The sequence below is a fragment of the Rhizopus delemar genome, genomic scaffold (assembly GCF_000149305.1).
Source record: "Rhizopus delemar RA 99-880 supercont3.9 genomic scaffold, whole genome shotgun sequence".
Taxonomy (NCBI): Eukaryota; Fungi; Mucoromycota; class Mucoromycetes; order Mucorales; family Rhizopodaceae; genus Rhizopus; species Rhizopus delemar.
The window spans coordinates 775,123-793,284 of NW_027137835.1; the positions used below are offsets into that span (position 1 = coordinate 775,123).

At 35.0% G+C, this 18,162-nt stretch overlaps 6 protein-coding genes across 6 annotated transcripts; 1 reads left to right on the forward strand and 5 right to left on the reverse strand.

Annotated features, from left to right (window-relative positions):
• Positions 1–334: 334 nt before the first annotated feature.
• On the forward strand, positions 335–2,532 carry RO3G_11381 (glycyl-tRNA synthetase; the record flags this gene model as incomplete). The annotated part of the gene is made up of 6 exons (XM_067665965.1): positions 335–373; positions 438–489; positions 546–1,122; positions 1,188–1,337; positions 1,386–1,716; positions 1,768–2,532. The coding sequence occupies 6 exons, from the start codon at positions 335–337 to the stop codon at positions 2,530–2,532; spliced, it is 1,914 nt and encodes a 637-aa protein (XP_067522066.1).
• Positions 2,533–2,670: 138 nt separating this feature from the next.
• RO3G_11382 (uncharacterized protein) lies at positions 2,671–3,447 on the reverse strand (the record flags this gene model as incomplete). Its single annotated transcript, XM_067665966.1, has 1 exon — positions 2,671–3,447. The coding sequence occupies one exon, from the start codon at positions 3,445–3,447 to the stop codon at positions 2,671–2,673; it is 777 nt and encodes a 258-aa protein (XP_067522067.1).
• A 2,158-nt stretch (positions 3,448–5,605) lies between these two features.
• RO3G_11383 (uncharacterized protein) lies at positions 5,606–6,201 on the reverse strand (the record flags this gene model as incomplete). The annotated part of the gene is made up of 4 exons (XM_067665967.1): positions 5,606–5,615; positions 5,675–5,908; positions 5,960–6,069; positions 6,118–6,201. The coding sequence occupies 4 exons, from the start codon at positions 6,199–6,201 to the stop codon at positions 5,606–5,608; spliced, it is 438 nt and encodes a 145-aa protein (XP_067522068.1).
• A 913-nt stretch (positions 6,202–7,114) lies between these two features.
• On the reverse strand, positions 7,115–8,296 carry RO3G_11384 (lipase; the record flags this gene model as incomplete). The annotated part of the gene is made up of 1 exon (XM_067665968.1): positions 7,115–8,296. One exon carries the CDS (start codon positions 8,294–8,296, stop codon positions 7,115–7,117), a length of 1,182 nt encoding a protein of 393 aa, XP_067522069.1.
• A 6,980-nt stretch (positions 8,297–15,276) lies between these two features.
• Positions 15,277–17,250, reverse strand: RO3G_11385 (uncharacterized protein; the record flags this gene model as incomplete). Its single annotated transcript, XM_067665969.1, has 4 exons — positions 15,277–15,312; positions 15,507–16,135; positions 16,184–16,428; positions 16,484–17,250. 4 exons carry the CDS (start codon positions 17,248–17,250, stop codon positions 15,277–15,279), a joined length of 1,677 nt encoding a protein of 558 aa, XP_067522070.1.
• Positions 17,251–17,594: 344 nt separating this feature from the next.
• RO3G_11386 (uncharacterized protein) lies at positions 17,595–17,942 on the reverse strand (the record flags this gene model as incomplete). The annotated part of the gene is made up of 2 exons (XM_067665970.1): positions 17,595–17,688; positions 17,749–17,942. The coding sequence occupies 2 exons, from the start codon at positions 17,940–17,942 to the stop codon at positions 17,595–17,597; spliced, it is 288 nt and encodes a 95-aa protein (XP_067522071.1).
• Between the last annotated feature and the right edge of the window lie 220 nt (positions 17,943–18,162).

Genomic DNA, 18,162 nt, shown 5'->3' on the forward strand with positions numbered 1-18,162 from the left:
CTTAAGAAAGAAGTTTGATCTGATAGTTTTGAAATGTGTTTTTAAAAAGGATGCAAAAAACAGACGGATAAGGGCAATAAAAGAAAAAAAAAAGGGGGGGGTAAAGGATTTATTCGTATTGTTCAATGTGAGCATCAAAAACAGCTAGAAACAGTGCAATTATTTTTTCTTTTTCGCACACTGGTGTTTTTTTTCTTTGGTACGATTTCGTACCAACAGTGTGAGTCAGAGTGTATCTCGTAGTAATGTACATGTGGCTTTGAAAATTTTTTCAATATAAAGTTGGGTTTTTTTTCTAAAACTGGTTCTTCTTAAAAAACTTTCAACTCTAAAAATGTCATCAGCTGAAAAATTTGACAGAGCTGCACTTGAGGTTAGCCACTTGCACATTCAGTTCTTTATTTTATTTTGGGATCTAACCTGTTCTTTGTCATTAGCAACTTGTCGTCAAGCGATTCTTTTACGCTCCCTCTTTCCAAATCTACGGAGGTATATTTTTCAATTGTATCACTCTACAAGTTTATTTAGTCATCTTTTTTTTATAGGTGTTGCCGGTCTTTATGACTATGGACCATCCGGTTGTGCACTTTTAAACAACATTATTTCAGTCTGGCGTAACCATTTTGTGTTGGAAGAAGAAATGCTCGAAGTCGACACCAGTATCATGACTACCTATGATGTATTAAAGACTTCAGGCCATGTTGACAAGTTTGCCGATTACATGTGTAAAGACTTGAAGAATGGCGAAATCTTTAGAGCTGATCATGTGATTGAAGCTGTCCTGGAAGCTCGTCTTCAAGGCGACAAGGAGGCAAAGGCTGCTAAGGCTGGTAAGTCTGCTGAAGAAATTGCCGCCGAAGCTGCCGAAGCTGCTGCTGCTAAGGCTGATAAGAAGAAGAAGAAGAAGAAGGGTGTTGTAGTTGCTGTTGAGTTGGCTGATGATGTACGTCAAACTTATGAAGAGACCTTGGCTCAGATTGACAACTACAATGGTGAAGAGCTTGCAGCTATCATGAAGAAATTCGATATCCGTTCTCCTGAAACTGGTAATGAACTTTCAGAACCCAAGGAATTCAACCTTATGTTTGAATCCTCTATTGGCCCTACCGGTCACCTCAAGGGGTAATACAATAAGATAAAAATGAAGAAGAGAAGGGGAAAAAGATATTTAAATATTGTTCATTTAGTTTCTTACGTCCTGAAACTGCTCAAGGTCAATTCCTTAACTTTAAGAAGCTTTTAGAATTCAACAACGATAAGATGCCTTTTGCCTCTGCTCAAGTAGGTCGTTCTTTCCGTAACGAAATCTCTCCTCGTTCTGGTCTCTTGCGTGTTCGGTAAATAGTTTCATGCTCTTGGATTAATTTTTCTAATTTTTTTTACAGTGAATTCACCATGGCCGAAATTGAACACTATGTTGATCCCGAAAACAAGAGCCACCCTAAGTTTGAAGACTTTAAGGATGTTGTTTTGACCATCTTACCCAAGGATGTTCAATTGAGCGGAAAGACTGAGACGGTCGATATGACAATTGGTGAAGCTGTTGCCAAAAAGGTGGTTGACAATGAAACACTTGGTTATTTCATGGCTCGTATTCATTTGTTCTTGACAAAGATTGGTATCAAGCCTGACCGTCTTCGTTTCCGTCAACATATGGATAACGAAATGGCTCACTATGCTTGTGATTGTTGGGATGCTGAAATCAAGACCAGTTATGTAAGTGCTTACTGTGATATATCGACTGGGATCATTAACAAGTAATGATAGGGTTGGATTGAATGTGTTGGCTGTGCCGATCGTTCTGCTTATGACTTGACTGTTCACTCCAAGCGCACAGGTGAGAAATTGGTTGTCCGTGAACAACTTGCTGAACCTCGTACTGTTGAACTCTGGCAAGTCGAGATCAACAAAAAGACTTTTGGACCCAAGTTCAAGAAGGAAGCTAAGGCTGTCGAAGAGACCTTGATGTCCTTGTCTGAAGAACAATACGCTCAATTGGCCAAGGATTTAGAAAGCAGCGGTGCTGGTTCTGTTGAAGTTAATGGACAAAAGTTTGAGATTAGCCAAGACAATGTCACCGTCAAGCGTGGTACTGTTACAGAACATGTACGCGAATATACACCTAACGTAATTGAGCCTTCCTTCGGTATCGGTCGTATCCTTTACTCTCTTCTTGAACACAGCTGGTGGGTTCGTGAAGACGATGAAGCTCGTAATGTTCTCTCTTTCCCTCCTGTTGTTGCCCCCTTCAAGTGTTGTTTGTTACCTCTTTCTGGTAATGCTGTCTTTGAACCTTTTGTTCGCAAGTTCTCTCGTGAATTACGTCAAGCTGGTGTCTCCATTCGTACCGATGATTCTAAGGCTTCCATCGGTCGTAGATATGCTCGCAATGATGAACTTGGTATTCCCTATGCTATCACCATCGATTTTGATACTGTAGAAGATAACACTGTCACCCTTCGTGAACGTGATTCCACCAAGCAAATCCGTGATACATTTGAAAACATCTTGAAGATCCTCAAAGATGCTTAAACTATTTGTTTATATATTTATATATGAAAACATTGTATAATAAAGAAAATACACGCCCGTTGTATTTGTATTAATTTTATTACTAGTTTTAAGAGGAAAGAAAAAAAAAAAAAAAAAAAAAAGAAAAAGAAAAAAAAATTAGAGGGGGAATCCTTTCAATTTACGAACAAAGCTAAGTTTTTTTTGTCGCCATTCTTCTTCACAATCTTGAATGCGACGTACGATACCTTCTTCTCCCAACAAACTACCGCTGCCTACGACGAATGCTTTTGCAAAAGTATATTTCCACAGCACCTGAGCATCGACACCTGCGCCTTCCAGCATGTGCTGCAATCGAGACAGTCGTGTATGACATTCATGCGTATGAGAGTGAATATAATCCAATAAGGTTTGCGGTAATTCTTGAGTGAGACAATCATGATCCTGCTGACGAATGATGTGATCTAGAACAGGCTCGGATAGTGGATCATATTTAAAATAGCCTTCTTTGGCAAGCACCTGATTCAACTGAAGAAAGCTACTTTCATAAATCTGGTTGGTTGGTATGGAGGGCCTTAAGCCAGAGATGATCCAATCTAATGTGACACGGATCCATTTGATATTTACAGAAGGTGATGTGGAGGAAGTTGTGATGGCACGAGAAGTTGGATAGCCACGAGAAGAGAGAGGTAGAGAGGTGATTGATGGTGTATTGGATTTGCTGATGATCGTTTTTTTTGGTTGATAAGACATGGATACAATCAGCCCTTTATCACCAAGGTAACGAGTCTGTTTATCTTGATTTTTATTGTGAGGAGGCAATTCATATATTTTCTCTATGGAAGAATTATAGTTGTAGTGGTACAAAAAAAGCGCTTGATCTTCGGGCTCCAGGTGTTCTAAACAGAGTTCAGGTTTTGGTAATTTGTTCCACATTGAGAAATGAATTTTTAATGATCTGTGGTAGGCAAACCGTTTGCTGTTATTTACAAGTGATAGATTGTTGTTATATTTTGGTACAAATTCAATAACACGATTCTTTGGATCATAGCTTTTGGCTGTTAGCTCCATTGAGATATTTTTATGTTCATCCAACTTTAACTGAATTGTTTGCTTTAATGACTTTACTTGTTGATAAATATGATATTCGCCCATGTATTGAAAATACTTGCATACACTTCTTATTTCATACACTTGATCATAGGTCAAAAATGAGAATATATTGAAGATTATTTCTGAAGGCAACGAGGTCAACATTTTGCATTTAAAGAAGAAAGAAAAGCGCTGATTATTGTGGGAAATTGATTTATATTGCATCATTGAGTACATTCCCCATAATGTGGGTAAGTCCTTGTTAACCCTATTTGCAGTAACCAAGCCTTCTTTACCTTATTTTACTACTCATACTCTTTTATATATAGCCACCTGTTTGTCTATACATTATAGATTCTATTCATTTTATATCTTATACCATTCTGTATGTGTTACTTTGCATAAATAAAATTTAAGTTTACCCGAAAGCAAAATAATAAACTTTTTACCAGTATTCCTGTGCTTATTTGAAAGGCATATCCATGTATTTCATATTTCAATAACACAAATCAGTTTATTTGATTCATTGACAGTCATCTTCTGTACCCTGTCATGGTTTCTATCGATTTTATTGTGGCTTTATACTTGTTTAAAGCTCTTTTCATCATCCAAGTCAATATTAAAATCTAAAAAATATGGTTTATCCTAACCTTATTGAAAAGATGGAGAGGGGGACCTGCACATAAATGTGTAAATTCGTTTCTCGTTTGTTGTAAATAACTCATTGCTGTCTGCTTCATACTCCGATGTAATCTTGTGGTGTTTTTACTTGAAGTTTAGACACTATCTTTTTTAGACAAACTTGTTCTATTTACAGATTCGTAAGGTTAACTCTAGACTTTTTATTGCTCACTTTTACATTAAGATTTGGTCCATTTTTTTGTGAAACAAGCAAAACATAAATATACTTTGAAAGCTTTGAAACTATGGCCTTGTTGACCAATAAATTCGATACGTTACTTTTATAGAGTATTAGTAACGTAACAAGTTAATAGTATCTTTTGGACGACACTTTACGACGAGAATAACCCTAAAAAGCTTAAAAAATAAAGCCCTGTCTCTCACCGAAATATGCTTCTTACTATCAAGCACAAAGTTGAATAATCTTGAAGACATTACTGGTTTAAACCATGGGCATATAACAACGAAGCACTGTTACCAAGTTCCTTCTCATCTTTTTGGCAAGGCTTTTGAGTGCCCACTATTAACTTGAAAATTCAAAACATTCAAGGGTCTCATTCACTAGTACCAAAGTCATATATGCACTTTGCTATAGTATATGCAATAAATTCACATACAAGAAATAAAAAATGTATACAGAGCTGTAATCAGGCTTACTGAGTGACGATGAAACAAAATGAAAAGCTACGAGTGGCTCTAAAGTCTTTCTACAACTGCATAGCGTACCTGTGGTACAACACACGATTGCAGCAAATCATCGTATAAATAGCATAGCCATCATTTCATTAAAGAACTTTGTAATTAGATTGGACTTATTGTGCACATTGTGAATAAAGGTTAAAGTACCTGAAAATAGGTTAACATGATTTGGGCTTCTATCTATTCTTAGATGTACCTTTGTTTAGGACCTAGCCCTTGCTATTAAGCTTTGATGTACATCGATAAGCTGGGCTACAGCATCCAACATTTAAAAACACGCCAACAGTTTTCATTTCTAAAATCCTATTGAAGGCGAAACAATATGCTTTTTAATATTTTTTTCTCGAAAACTTCTCTTGAAAAAACTTAGATTATCTTTACCAATGTAAAAGCATTATTTAAACCGATCAATTGTTCTTAAAAAAAAAAAAAAAAAAAAAAAAAAAAAAAAAAAAAAAGGCTTAACTTTTAATCACAAAAGAGGAAAATAGAATTGATGGTTATTCAGAAAAATATATGTTTTTCATTTTAATATTAACTGGAAGCAGAAAAGTATCTTTTTTTTTTTTTTTTTTTTTTTTTACCAGTGTAAAGATTTATTTGACTATATAAACCAAACAATTTAATAGAAACTATCCAATCGAGTTAAAAAAAAAGAAAAGAAAAAAAAGTTCTTTACTTATTCTTTTACAATTCATCATGGGCCATGTGTTCATCAGAACATTTGAACCGGTTTTCTCTATCCTTTATATAGTCCAGATTTCCATCTTTTATCATCTTTTTAAAGTAGGCTTCTTTTCTGAGAGGAGCAAAAGCGCACCAAAAAGCAAAGTCGCATTCATCTTTTAAAATACCACCTTCAACCAGAGGTACATTGTGATTTGTTATATTGGCACCCAGTTTTGCAGAATGTATTACCTCATTCCTATTGCACAAGATTATTCTTTTTTCAAACAAATATACAAAACAAGCTTACATATTAATCATGATTTGAGCAATACCACTCTTGTTGAGATCAGGAATGGACGTCCCCCAGACAACACGAGTTACTCCTCGATAGATACTTTGTGAGGCGCACATTGGGCACTAAACATGTAAGAGATAAAAGAATGCTTTGATTTTATATGAACTTACTGGTTCGCCAGTTGTATAAAGTGTTTGGTGAGACCAATTCAAACCTGGGTTTAACATGTCATCATTCGTTGGTGATGGGTACATTTCTGTGCAACTATCAATAGGGGTTTAATGGAACTTTACCGCTCATAATAAACATTTTACTTCCAAAAGGCAGCCGTTTCACCTAAAATAGAATCATCAGTATATCATAAAGCAATCCATCTGTCTTTTTAACCGTGGAGTAGTATGTTTTTTGTGCCTGAATTCACACCATAACAAGATATCTTGTTGGTTGTATGATCCACAATTAATGCACCAAATGGAAACTTAGGATTATAGATCAGTGCATGATCTAATGCTATTTTCATATAGCATTCATCGGTTGCTCTTTGGCTAGATAGGTTTTGGCAAGGATCGCAAACTACAGTAGCTATATAACTTAAAGTCGCCAACCAAAAAATCTTCATTTTTCTGGATAGAAAAAGAAAAACAAAAAAAAAGAACAGTTGATGATGAGTTTTAAAAAAGTTTATACATTTTGGTTACTCTGTATCCCTATCTGCATGAGAAAAGCGATGGGTGTAGTTGCTGAAATAAACATGACAGATTTAAGGATTCAGGAGAGCAAAAACTTGAATAAAAATTTATCCATAGCGCATAATGATTTCATATACTATTAAAAAAAAAGAGAGACTTTAATAACAATATGTTATTTTTTTAGTTAAATTGATTATAAAGCTATACGATAGGATATAAAACCTAATCAGTTTTGGCACAGTCATTTATATAAAGTCTTGCTGCTATTGATTAACTGATTTAATACCCATGTTTTCTCCAAAATATAATAGAAAAATAAACTACTGACCGCAGGAAAAGAGAAAGAGACTGATATAAAAAGTTCATTAAGCATAATTACTATTTCCGTTAAAATGCTAATCTCTCTGAAAAGGATCTCTGTGGGTATAAATATTAACAATTAACCTTTATTAGATAGTAAAAAAATAATAATACATGCTTATGCAGAGCAACCAGCTTTGCCTTCTCTGATACCATAATAATAACTGTGATCATCAATCGAAGTGAAGGGAACGATGGAGTTACTGCAATACTTTGTTTCGATTTCAGAAGTACAGACTTGAACATTAGTGTCACCTGACTTGATCCAATATTCAACACCAGGATGAAGGAAACCCATGGATTGAGGAGGGAGATGAGGCACGATGTCTCGCTTGTCAACAGAGCGATACACAGGGATACCAGTGGATTCGACATAGTAAGCAAAGGTAGGATTACCCACACGAGGACCACCAAAGGTATAGATGCTCAAATTCTTGGGAGACAATCTCGATTCACGCTGATAAAGATCCATACCAGCAAGCAAAGCTTGAGCGCCACCCAGGGAGTGACCAGTGACAATGATCTTATAACCGGGAAAAGCGGTCAGTTGGTCTTGGAATGTCGTAAAGTAATCATTGGCAACTTGTTTGTAAGAAGAATAGAATCCGGCATGAACTTTGGCGCCCTTGACAGGAGTATAGTCAGAAAAGTTAAAGACGATATCAGTGACAGCACTTCTAAAGGAGCTTGTGCCTCGAAAGACAACATAGATTGCCTTTTGCTTGTCGCTTCTCATGACATAACCATGTGTGTCGGAGAGGGTAGAAGTGAAGGTGGTGATAATCTTGCCGTCAGGAGCCCATTTGGTACATTGGTTACAAGTCCAGCTGTTACCAGGCACAACGTCCGTACAGTAGGCGGTGGAGGCAATGGCGGCGTACTTGGTGAGCTCCTCGATTTGGGCAGCTGTGGCCGTGGTGATTTCATCGTCGTCAGCAGACGTAGTGATAGCGGCCGAGGTGGAGATGGAAGGTGCGCCATCAGGCAAATCCAAGGTCATACCACCCACTGTATTGTCATCACGCTTGTTGATAGAGGTCAAGTTGCCGCCGTGAGCAGTATACCATTGTGTGTTCTTTTGAATGTTATAAGGTTCGGATTTAAGATCATTTGCAGATCCTTTGTTAGAAGGAGGTGAGCAACGACTGGAGATCAAAGGAGGAAGTGTAGAATTGCTGTTGGATACAGAGACAGCTTTGTTAGAGGATCCTGAAACAGGAACAGCAGATGAACCAAGCATCATGGAGCTGACAAGAACACAAAGACTAACACAGTGAGAGATGGAAATGAATGAAACCATGATCTTTAGAAAAGAATTGTAAAGAGAGAACTGTTTAGAAGAATGCCAATTGGCTTGATGGTAGAATAGACTTGTAACAAAAAAGAACGCGCTCTTTTATATAATTTTCAGCTACAAGATCAATATCCTTTAATTACAAAAAAAAAAAGGTTTCTACACCCGATTGTGATCCTCATAAAGATTGCGCAATAAGAAGTGATACTAAATGGTTGTGAAGGATTTCTTTTTTTAAATGTAAAACAGGTGTAACACGAAAATGAGACACACATTAATCAAAATTTGGGTTATCTTACATCCATGCTTAACAAGAAGGTATCCACATTTGTTCTTCTGGTTGGACTGAAAATGATTCGTCGGTCTTTGTGACACAACAATGTTTTGTGTAATATTTAACCTTGAAGAAATATAAAGATTTATCTGCTGAAAAAAAAAAAATAGAAAAGAGAAATCGAACTATCTTAATGCAATGTCGTAGATAATGTACTAAATAAATTACATGTTTAGCATTGAAGGATCAGCAAAATCTTTTTTAAGATAAAACCATCCTGAAAAGTAAAGCTTTACCCTTTAGAGCTATAGTGTAAAATTGTGTATCTGGTGATCCATTCAATTATAAAAAGTTTAATTATTTTGCCGCCCTGAAAATTATTGCAGGATTTCGCTATTTGCTGAATGCAGAAAAATCAAAATGTGTCTTGTAAACTCCCCTTTTTTTTTATTTACGCCTTGCTTATGAAAATAGACAGTGAACTGCATGCTATTAATAAGGTAGTCCTTTTCATTGCATCAAATGTTCTCAGTTCTCTTAAAAATAATAATAAAAAACTTTGATGACACACCTGTTGGCCTTATTTTACTATTAATACAATCGTGACTTTTACAATTAGAATAAATATATCAAATCATAAGTTAAACAGCCGATGTTTTTTTCTTATCTAACTTCATCTTCTGTCAATTTCATAGTAATGACTGCTTACTATGCCTCTTGAACAAATACTTTGATTTCCTTTAAGCGTTTTATTGTCATGTTTATCTGAAATACGGTAAGATTTCTGTAGATCAACATTGTTACACGATTGTTTTTGTGTGTACCCTTTTTTTGAAATTTATTCAAAGTCAAGTATATTGAAAAAAGAAGGACAGAAATCAAACAATGTTTTGCTTATAATAGCACAAATTACTATACAAGTCAAGAAGTGAGAGGAGAAAGAGAGAAAATATTATCTGTGAGATAGTCGAGATGGTGTGTGACACGGATAGAATTAACATAGGTAGGTCAAGCAAAGTTTATTTCTTTTTACCTATAAAAAATACTCACAGGCACCACACGCTGTAGAAAAACAAGGTTGAACACCAAAGCAAAAGTACCTCAGTCATGTATGTACCACTTTTCACTTGATCTCAAGTACACCAATCGAGTATGATTCGATCGTTTATACATACAAAGCATTAATTTGTACGCCAGGCTTTTGTATCATTCCATTATTCTAAAGTAAATGATTTGCCAGTATGCATTCAATAAGTTTGTTTGACAAGCAAAATTACTTTTTTTCACAGTAAAGTTAAAAATAAGCAATGAATATCTGCCTATGAAGTTGACACGACTGAAAAACCAGAAAAACAATCCAATCAGAGAGAAAATGAACAATTTTGCTTACTGGAGTCATTGTCGTATGAATCAATAGGACATATTGACAACTCAGAGATTCGTATTTTCCCATGAGTTCACATCGACGTTGGACATTACTTTCTGCTCTTTCTTTTAGGTAACAGAAACCTAAATGATGTATCCAGTTGACTCATGTTGGAATGGTCATATACTATTAATAGGCGATGTATGTACGCACGTACATTATTTACCATGGGAGAAGACTACAAAAATCTATTCTTTACAGTGAAACCAATCAATTCATAACTCCTTTTATGGTTATTTTCATTTAAAAAGAATCATCAATGTGCTAAAGTTGTCTCTTTTTTTCTTTTGTAAATAAAGTTGGGCACTGTGATTCCTAGTGTACGTTTGCATTCTATGGATTACCGTATTTTGGCTTTTCCCTTTTGTACCATGCCTTCCAAAGGGCTGGAAAAACAGTGTAACTGTTCCTGAGCAAATAGAAATGAGACTCAACCTTATTAAGCTGAGATCATTGTTGTCAGCAATAGTAAACACTCCGCGACTATTTCCAACATTTCCCATTCCTGTGGTAAACACGAAGAAATCACAAAAGCAGCATTGATTTTGATCTATTTTTATTTTTTAAAGTCACTTTTGCTTACTATGAACCTTTTTATAGATCATTTGATTATCATTTTCTGGCACTGCTCCTTTGTGTTGAATTGTGACTGGTCTATGAAGTGTATAGAATGAGTTACAAGTTTGTTTGTAATAAATGTTGTACTACTCTTTTGTATAGTTACTGTAAAATGGGATTGTTTATATGTGAGCTATAGATAGATTATGTCTTTGCAAAGAAAATAACCAACGTTTATGATTTTAATGAGTCTGCGTAGTTGATAATTCAAAACGTACAAAGCCTTTAGTAAACATTCAAAAGATATTCAAAGCTGTTTTTAGAACAATTCAAATATTAAATCAATAATCTGATAAGGACAGCTGTACTTGAATGATCCAAGTTTAAAGAAGACAAGGCTGCAGGCTCAGTGGAACTCAAAAAGAATATCTGGATCCATCCATTAAACCTTGCTGTTAGGATCAGCAAAGATCATATCGGCAAAGGGGTGTGGCAGTCTCTTTTTATTTTTTTCCTAGCAGCTTATGAGTTACTAGATTGAAATAGAAAACAGCTTATTCAAAATCTAGTCTCTGCATTAAGACTAAAGATTCAATAAATGTAGCACTATGTGTATATTTAAAAGAAGAAACGTCAGATCATTTTTGTTCGGAGTTGAATCTGCTCATTTGCTCACTTGAAAGTATGTTATATTCTTTTACTTGAAACATTGATACTTGGATTGAAACAATGTACTACTTTACGCGATCAAGCAAAAAAAGAAAAAAAAAAGTAAATAGACTTCCCTTGGATCCCGTTGAGTTCAGGAATGTTTAATAAATGAGTATCTTAAATCGACAAACTGGGAATCAATAAAAGATCGGGTTTAATACTATTTAGCAAAAGGTAGTAGGCTCATGGATCAAAATAACTTTATGCTTATGATAAAGAAACGTTGCGATTCAGCTTTTGTCCGAAGTGTAGATGAAGTGCAATTATAGAGAAACATTGATGATTAGAATATGATCATATCCATCACATACTTGTTCTTTAGCAGAGGGTTTTTGTAAGCTTATCACTTACAAAGTACGAAAGCTGTTGTCTTGATTATTTTCTTTTTTTGTGATTACTTTACTCTTATGGGAAACAAATAGAATCTAATTGATATCATCAGTTTTAAGAACTGAAAAAACAGAAGAAAAAAAAGCATTAACGGGAAAAATGGCCTTTTCAGTTAAGCCTTCAGTGCCTCCGAATATAGCTATGGCTGTCTTAATTTAAGCTGAATTAGTTTGTAATGCGCAAATGGGGGCTTTACGACTGTCTTTATAAGCGCCTGGATTAAAAGGATTATCTTCTATTGTTTATATGCGTTGCTTTATTCAAGAAACACAATACGATAAAAAATAGAAAGAAATGGTATTGTCCCTGAACTGCACTTTCGCATGAGTTAAGCGACAGATATCTTAAGTTTGACAAAAGGATCGGGTTACTGGCGGTCCTAAAGTAATTGATTTATTTTTTTGCATTCAACTAATATCATATTTTCATGTAATTTAATCTTAAAATAGTCTTTTATAAACAATGTGGAAAGTGATACTGAACTAACCCAAGCAAAGGATTGTCATATTTGCTTTATTAAATACTTCTTCCTCGTATGGATTTAATCAAATCTTATTTAAGAGACAATAAGTATTGAGTATATTATATTATTTATTGCATACTCATTAATGATCCTTTGTGATATGAGTCATATAAGAAGTATACTGTTTTTAATTTCATAGATTGTCTCACTCGTTTTGAAATATAGTAAAAAAAAATAGTTACATAGGGTCTCACTCACTTGTTTTTCAAGTATTACTTTCTTTTTTTATTATCTACAAATATTTTAAGGATGTCTGTTTTATTTTTTTTATTTATTCAATGGGGATTGATGTAATAGGGACAACATAATCAGCGTCTTTTGCCAAACAGCTGTCAAACCATTGGCTTTCATTTTGTACTTTTTCATGAATTGTTGAGGTAAGGATATTTCTGAACTTAAATACGTGCTGTTTTATTTGCCAAGCTTGAGCAAGTCTCAAGAGTACTTTCTCACCAAAATATGTCTTCCCTTAAGAAATGCCAGCTAAAATTTTGAAATACCGCATGTTTTCAAATGATATAAAAAAAATATTATCAATAAAAATAACAATCTAATCCATAAGAAATGCTCAGAAAGGCTTATATAATAATTTTTATGGCTTTGTCTTATTGTTGGATTATTTGTGGAAAAGTTTATAGCTTTTGAAAATTGTCAAAAAAATTTTAGATTTAAGCTTGGTAACACGTTAACATTAAAAAGTCTGTCTATGAATGATCAAATATGGATGCTATGTCATGCGCAAAAAAATAACGGCCACCCGGATAAGATCAATCAAAGGTAGGAAAGGAGAGCAAAAAATTCCATAGGAAACAAGAGCAAAAAAAAAAAAAAATGAAAAAAAGTAAGTAGAAATGGAATCGAGATGTTAAGGATAAGAGCTGAGCCAACGAAGGAAGTGTTCACCAAGAGAAGTATTATTCTGAGGAAGACAGATATGCTATAATTGGTCAACCTCAAGAAGGATTGAGCATATAACGGGCCAGCAAAATCACCAAGAGTCAGTTCATTGTGAGGAAACAAAGGAGCGCATGGGAGTTTATTAAAAAGGAATGGTAAGGGATCAGGAATAGTTGCAGGAAGACAAAGTCGTTGATGCATATCAAGGCAATTGACAACATATGAGCATATGTGATGGATGTCTTGGGAATGGCTTTGATTTGTGTCATATTTTAACAATCTTTGTATAATATACCACAACCAGTCAAAACCGTGGTATCTACTTCAATTTCCCTTTACTGACTGCACTGAGTTGTCAGAACAGCCCTTTGAGCATCAAGCTTTGCCCACTTGGGGATAGGCATTCAGACTGCTGGTATATAAGACATATCGGTTTCATTATAAACAATATAATCAAAGCACTTTATACTATGAATTTTCTCTTTATGAGTACTAGTCCTACTAGATGTCAAAGCTTCATTCTAGTCACACATACTAGTACATTTAATGACCTCAGTTAGACTGTGTCTTGCTATTATTTGAATCTACTATGGAGAGCTGGAAGTCTTGAAGTCAATTCAAAACGGTTATCTGCATATGATATATGGTAATTCCAGTACAGTCTCTACCGAGGTAACCTATCATATGGCGAAAATCCCATCCATGCAGGAAAAGGCACACATTTTATAAGCCAAGCTTTTGTTGCAGTCCATTTAAAGAAATGATGATTGACAACATTAAGTGCCTACGTTATCGCAAGAACGACAGTAACATGTTTGGCTTATATTTCTACCATGGCTCTCTTCTGATGATCTTTAAGGGCAACACTCTTTCAAACTTCCTTTTCACTTTTTAGTCTTAATCTTAATGTGATTTCTTAGCCCTTTGTATTACCTTAATTGATCTGATCCGAGCGAGAGGGTGTTTATTAACTAATCGCTCACCAGAGTCTTTGAACACTAAATAAACGTTAAAAAAATAAAGCACATAAAACTTACCTTCAACATCCAGGTGATGTTGAATTTAAAGGACACTTATGGTATTCATATTGCAAGCATAAGTATATGACTACTTACAACTTTTTTTTTAATGAAAGAAAAAAAGTGAATAACCTTTGTCAATCTTTTTTACGACCACTTTATTAAATTAATAAAGTCACAGATTTGAAAGAAACCACTTGTATTTTATATCATTAACTAACAAATTTCATTATTTTATTTCAGTAATAAAGCATGATTATGCTCAAAAAGCACATAGCTACTCACAGACACTCATCTTGTAAAATTTGACCAAGTAGTTCTAGAGATAAGTATACATATTTATAATTCCCTAAAAATCACACTAGCCAACTATGTTACCAAATATAATGCTTGTATGAACACTCATCAATATGATTAATAGGATGTTGCAAAATGGATTTGAGGTATTTTATATGAACAAGATCAGATGCTTTTGCCATCTTTGTTCTTAGGCTATGTTTATCAGCAAACTCATTATGCATGAATTTGTTCCTAACTATTAACTAGAATTACTCAATAAGATTCATTTTAGAAGAAACAGGAATGATAAACACAGTAGTCGCCGATGGCCTCTGCTTAAGCTCGGCTCATTTTCTCTGCTAAAAGTTTTTTTTTAAAAAAAAAAAGAGACGCTATAGATGTACAAGCTATTTTGTGACAGATAATGAATTTGTTTATATAAAAAATAATAGTTGAGGGATCTATAAAAAAGTTACAGATGCTTTCAATTAACATCTTGCTTATCTGAATTAAACCCTATCGAATAGTTTTTAGATGATTGCTTCAATAAAAAAAGATAATCTGAAGGCTTTATTGCTTTCTTTTTGCAAAAATAAATAAAAGTTCGCAAGACTATGTGGGAATTATTTTCTTCAAATACAAGTTTTAAAAGTTAACTAAAAATGTATCGTTACAAGGATTTGAGATGAAAACACTGTGCCAACAATAAAGTGTCTTGTTAAAAAAGATTGATTTTTCGACTCTATGATGTAGAGCCATGGTTCAATTAAAGAGCCCATAGCCATTCACACATTATGTTGAAAGGAACCTATACTAATAAAACTATAAAAACAAAGAACAAGGCAACACCTATCCTTCCCCTTTTTTATTTTAAACATCTTGTAAACAATTAATTTATTGATAATCGACTCATTCCACTACCAAGATTTCTATGTTATAAACAACCTGTGGTTAATACAAATAAATAAATAAATAAAAAAGAGTATGAATATACCGTATCATCTCTTCTGATTCAAGTTCACGACTATGACAATAATCCTTGCATGCAACACAAAACGTCTTTAGGCCTTTTGCATATTCGGTATAAAACTAGATTTGAAAGTTATTAGATGATGAAAGATGGGTACAAGGAACCTTACCTTGAGACCCTCTGATAGATTTGTTTTAATCTCTTTATATTTAAGGTAAGCTTGGTGCAAGTTTTGTAAAGCCTTTTCTCGTTTAGCCGACCCACTGTGAGATGGCCTTGAGATGTATTGGTGATAAGCATCATTCAACTGTCTCAAAATAGCATTTTGTTTTTCATCCTCTTTATCTACCGTCATCACAAAATAATCATATTTTCGTAACCCATCAACAAACAATTCTTCAAACTGTGCTGCTTCAATTTTTACTGTAGGTGACTTTGCTGTTAGTTCGGCCGCTTTTTTTAATAAAGCGGGGGATATATCGTCTGCATTCGATGCTTTTTTAGCTTGATCAATTAGGTTTCGACGCAGTCGTAAATGCTGGTTCATGTCCTCTGTTAGTCGCTTGATACGGAGTAACTGATCCTCTTGGCTGTCACCGCTCTTGTTATCATCCGATGGAATTGAATCTTCAAGTTCTTCTCTTGTGAGTGTTAAAACGTCAATGATCTTTGACCAAGTGTCTAGTTTACTCCGGACGACCACGTCTGCCTTTTGGGCCGACGTCAATGTCTGTCGGTGCTTTTGGCCCTGGGTGACTAATTGCTGTGTTAAAATGTTGGACTCGGGTCGGTTCCATACTAAGCAAAATGAATACTCATGAGAGAAAGAGCTTCTTTTTCTTTTACCTGATGTGTATTTCGATCTCAAAGCCTCATCTGTCTCATGCTCTTCATCCAAAGCATTAAACGCGTCCTCCAAAATTTCTGCATTATTAAAGGAAGCCTTATGAACTTGCTCCCACATATCATACAATATCCGAGAACCTCCTTCACTTCTTACTTCCGCAGCCTGTCTTAGAATAGATTCGGGCAAACCAGTGCTGCTTCCGGCTGTGGCTAGTAATGTTGGCAAGTTTAGGGATTCAATCGAGCTAATTAGAGATGAGAGTTTTTTTAGCTTTTATTTTATAGAGTTAAATGAGTTACCTGTTATATACACCTGTCAATTCCTCCAGTTTTGCAATAATATCTTCTTTAATCAATCTTTCTTTTCTATCAACATAAACGCTAGCTGCCTGATGAACTGCAAATGGTACCAGCTTCTGAAACAAAGGCAGACCAATAATAGGATGAGGAGGAGCATCTGCATTACTGCTTTCATTGTTCAACATGAGTGATACAGGATCTGAAATCTCCAAGGGAGGCACAGGGTTGACCATTTGCGTCTTCAAGATGGGTGGTAAAGAAGAAGGGAGTGGTATCCGTGCTAAATAAATCACGTCATTATCTTTCTCGGCTCTGGCAAGATTGGTCGTAATGATTTGCTGTAGTGATTTCAGGTCATTGGCCACAGCCAACGATACATACCTCGAGTTGATTTTGATCATCTCCAAGGCACGTTTGACATAATCCAAAGCAACCTGCAATCGACATAATTCCTCACCATACTTATCTTGAGAGAGGCATTCGCACGATTTTCGAAATTGTGCTGCTGCATGAAAATGAAGGGCCTTGATTTGTGTGTGGATCAACCAGGATACGGGGTATACATTTTGAATGGATGAATTAGAGGCAAACTCGTAGGCTGAATCATAAAATTCGGATATCTTGATGGCTAATCGTGCAATCGTTCCATCTCGAAGTTGATCCATGGCTGCTTTTTGCCATACACATTCTTGCGCTTGAGCAAGCATCAGGTTTATCAAGGTCTGTAAAGCATAGGCTGACATATCGATCGTAGGTCCGATTCTCATTTCAGGTATAACTGTGTTTAATAAATGTTGAAAGCATCCAGCTGAGCTCTACTGGTTCATAAAAAATCTGTATCAATATATGAATGCAGCGCATTAAAAAAACTTGCCTGAAAATAATTACACGCTCTCTTCACTCCCTCCGTTGTTGATTTATTTTCTGCATTACCCAGTTGACTATAAATAGCACCAATCGAATATAAAATACAGGCTTTTTCGTAATTCATGTTTCGATGTGCTATTTATGCAGCATTAGATTCTTTGAATAATCTGTTTTAAGGAAACTTACATGTTATTTGTGGCGCATCTGTTGAAATAGGCAGATACCAAGGAAACTCAACACCAATCTAACCAGCAACTGTTAGTGAATTATTGAGATAAGTGAAAATACAAACATCAATAGGAAACTTGGAACTAATAAAAACAAGCTGAGCATAATATCTAAATGATGTATTTTGTTAAATAAGCTCAACTCTGGTTTGTTATCTTGCTTATTTTTACTTGATGAGTCTGTTGAGTGATTTCTCATTTGATTCCATAAATATACAATCGTTTCTCAATTCGTCTAGAATTCGAAAGTCATCTGTGTATAAATCGGGATGTTCTGCATAACTGTTGGATATATATTCTTTTAAATAAGGCGTCATAGACACACGTATCGTTTTCTTGGGATTACAGGCCAACATATTTGTCATTTCACTCGGTTTTTCACAATGTAATGAACCCGGAGAGAACATGTTTACGAATTAAAAAAAAAAAGAAAGGAAAAACGGTTATTTTATATCTCTTACTTTTCTTGATAATAGGGTGCGTGTAGTAGTTTGAAGCGTGGATTTGCTCCAATTAATAATCAACTGAAAGCTTATTTTGACTGAAGAAAGTCTCTGATCCCTCCAGTATTTATTTCTCTTATTT